At 31.2% G+C, this 3,586-nt stretch overlaps 1 protein-coding gene across 1 annotated transcript in view; it reads left to right on the forward strand.

Moving 5' to 3' along the window:
* Window positions 1–3,586, forward strand: part of LOC117111461 (glutamate receptor 3-like) — a 7,724-nt gene continuing 4,138 nt past the window's right edge. Inside the window, exons 1-2 of the mRNA XM_033254386.1 lie at window positions 1–327; window positions 3,248–3,412. Of these exons, the coding sequence (XP_033110277.1) occupies window positions 237–327; window positions 3,248–3,412 (256 nt within the window). The 5' untranslated portion in view covers window positions 1–236. The remainder of the gene's footprint in view (window positions 328–3,247; window positions 3,413–3,586) is intronic.

Here is a 3,586-nt window from a genome sequence, read left to right on the forward strand (position 1 = left end):
ATTTCATCGCTGAATTCACTGTTGCTGGCGTGTGTTGAAATTTTCGACCCCATCATTACTGAAGGTAACGCTTATGAAAATATTTGCAACCGCCATCTTAACGTCGGTTAAGAGATCTATACGATAAAGCGAAGTGTATTCGCCTTCTTAAAAGTTTATTATTACAATACTGGAAAATAGTAAAGACATATAGTAAGAAACATTGACGCTGGTTCCAGGTACGGTGCCGTAGCAAGATGTGGTTGTCGCAGACGGTAAAATTTATGTGGGTTTTTATACTGGTTGAGGTTTACATTCACACATCTGAGCAAAATGATGTATATATAGGTGAGTGAACATGTTTTTTTTTTTTTTCAATTTTATTCAGAAGCTAAATAGGTATTCACAATTTCTGTTAAATACTCAATAACTTAATCAAGATTCACCTGGACTCTATTTAAACTAAACCTACATATCACCAAAAAGAGCTAAAAAAGTACCGAATTTATTTAATATTCCCTTATGATAAGGTTAATGGAATCATCAAAATAAAATAATTTATATTTACAATCTGATTATTCATATTTTCACATCTAGGTAGGTTAATATGGTGTAAAAAAACATAAGGCGACTCCTAAATCAGGCCTAATAGCTACTAGTAAATTGTCCTACGGGAGGTAGGCTACCAAGCCTTTTGTTTTCCCAGTAGAACGGCGGAAAACCAGGTTTATATTGGTGCCAAAATTCTAGAATTCTTCTCGTTCAAATATGAAAGACCTACATAATTGACTATTACTATTTTAAAAAATAAATTGACGAATGAAATAATTAATTAATTGATTATATTATCTGGTTCATCATTATTATCCGGGGAAACAAATCGGAATAATATAGTCGATATAACAACTTCCTTATATTAAAAAAAATACTTTGTATTCACTGTGGCATTTTTGTCTATTGTCGACTAATTAGGACTATTCTGGCAGGGAGAAGTTTTTAATCAATGACGTGCGACATCTTAATTGATATTCATAGAAACCACGTAGGCCCATCCAATAATTTTAAATAATATTCCAATGATCATAAAAAGTACATATAAAATATAATGTAATGTTCCACCTACGCTTTGATGTGTCAAACGTTGTAGACTAGATCTGTGTATAATGCTTTATTAGTATGTTAAAGTTCGGTTGTGTTCAACTGGACTGACCCCCATTTGTTGTGTAACTTGTACTACACATCGTATAGGGTAAGCGTACATATGTACTGCCTGTCTACTAAATCAAGGTAACTCGTAAAACAACACTTAAAGTAGTACTGTCTGTAGTATTTGCAATATAAATCATCCTGTACGTGTTTCTTTGGTTAATATATAATTCAATTGCTCGCAGGATCAGCATCATGAACTAAAATTCTTTCTTTTAGTATAACTCATTAAATTATTCATCAACACACCCACTCACACCAGGGAAATACAGTATTCCTATTTTCCCAGAATACAGTTTAAATGGGTCATAATTTACACACTGTACTGTAATAAAGAGGCTATTTATACCTAGTCATATCTACCACACATAAAGGTACAGATAAAATATGTTGGTTTTTCTATTTTTTCCAGATAAAAACCTCAGCTGACATTTTACCTCAGCATCACTTTGTTCTTATTTTGTTCTTAATTTTTGAGCAATTTCAGCCTCAGTGTAGATGTGTATAAGAGACAGACTATACACAGAGCCAATGTATTATATATATATATATATATAAATGTAGGCCTATATATATGTATATATACATATTATGTATATATATGTATATATATATATATATATAATGAAGATTCCACGTTTGCTTCGATAAATATAAAATATAGAAAGACAGCAATAAAAAACAGCTAAGAGTTGTAAACATACTAGAAGCAATATAATTTATTAAATCACAAATATATGTACAACATTATGTGGTTCCACGTATGTTTCAGTACGATAATTAAGAATAAATGAATCGAACACTTTATTGTGGAAAAAAAATATTATATTTCGATCTATCCCTAGGTGTTTATCAAGGTACAACTTCATATACCTTGATAAAGACCTAAGGATAGGTCGAAATATTGGTTTCTCCAAAAAAGTGTTTCTAAAGTCCATATAAATGGTAGGCCTATTCGTTTGCTATATTATAATAGCTAACAGCGCTCAAACATGAACATTATGAATATATATTTTAAAAATAGGATTTTCCTCCCAAGTTAAGTATGGGATAGAACAGCTTAGCTTCATTATAACACTGTTCACAGAAACATTGTATTCTGGAATAGAATCATAGTAATAATATGATTAAAGAGTTTGTGAGTACGGTAATTCATAAAAGCTGGCAAATTAATATACTAGGTCTAATATGCCTAAATACGCGAGATAAAAATGGAAGGTACTGTAATCCAGAATTTTATATTAAATTAAAAATATAATGTAGAAGTAATTTTAATCAAGCCACAGAGGCAGGCTTTAGGATTCCCTATTTAATGAATATGACTAAACAGACTTGCTTACATTTTTATAAATATTGCTGATAGGGGGCGCTATTATTAAATCTTTCTAAACATACACTATTTTTAATAAGAACCAGTAAAATTCTGCCCAGACACACTTTTCAAACATAGAAGATTATTATTGTACAGCAGTATACACAGTACTGGAATGTAGGTGAAAGTGGCTCTGGAAAAAATGGCCCCTGAAAAAAGGCCCTGAAAAAATGTCCTCAGAAAAACGGCCCTGGTAAAAATGGCCCCAAATAACAGGTAGGTACAACTATGTACTGTATTTTAGGTATTACATAGTCACACCTACGGCACGTAAGGTACAGGTATACTATTTTGTAAATTTATTTTCGTAAATCTCACTTGACATTTTACCTCAGCCTCAATTTGTTCTTATTTTGTTCTTAATTTTTGAGCAATTTCAGCCTCAGTGTTCTTATAAAATGTGTTCTTATAAAAAAAAAAAGGTGTACTGTAGCATCTCCAACAGGATAGCTGTTTGCACTGTTAATAATATTTCTAAACGTACCATCTCCACCAGTTAAACTAAAAATAGCTGTTTGAGGCAAGATTTTGAAAAACATACTGTAAATATTAAAAAGAAATCAATGGACCATCGTTTGCTAAGAAACATTCAATAAAGTGTAAACTTATATTAAAAACTGTTGGAAGCTTCAAATTAGATGAATGTTTTAAAGTGTTGTATATTATTTTCCTATTTTTATCCCTTCACAGGTGTAATATTTGGACATGAAACGGATGATGGAGTTTACGAAAGTATATTAAAGGATGCAGTGGCCATTGTCAATAGGAATTCAACTTTCCTCTCTGGTCAGCATCAGATGGAACTTAAAGAGCAAACTTTATACGCAAATTATGTTTATCCTTCTTTACAAGAAGGTAAGATATAGTTGGCCATCTTACAGCATTTTTTAAAAGATAAACAAGGATTCGGTTGTTCTAGAGATCGTTGTTGTATTTTCGAAATTGTCATGCTTATCATCATCATTGACATCCATGATCATCACTATTATCATCATCATAATTATTATTTTGGCTTATAATAATTGTTAT

The sequence above is a fragment of the Anneissia japonica genome, unplaced genomic scaffold, assembly GCF_011630105.1.
Source record: "Anneissia japonica isolate Jap-2015-1 unplaced genomic scaffold, ASM1163010v1 scaffold351_len699533_cov169, whole genome shotgun sequence".
NCBI lineage: Eukaryota > Metazoa > Echinodermata > Crinoidea > Comatulida > Comatulidae > Anneissia > Anneissia japonica.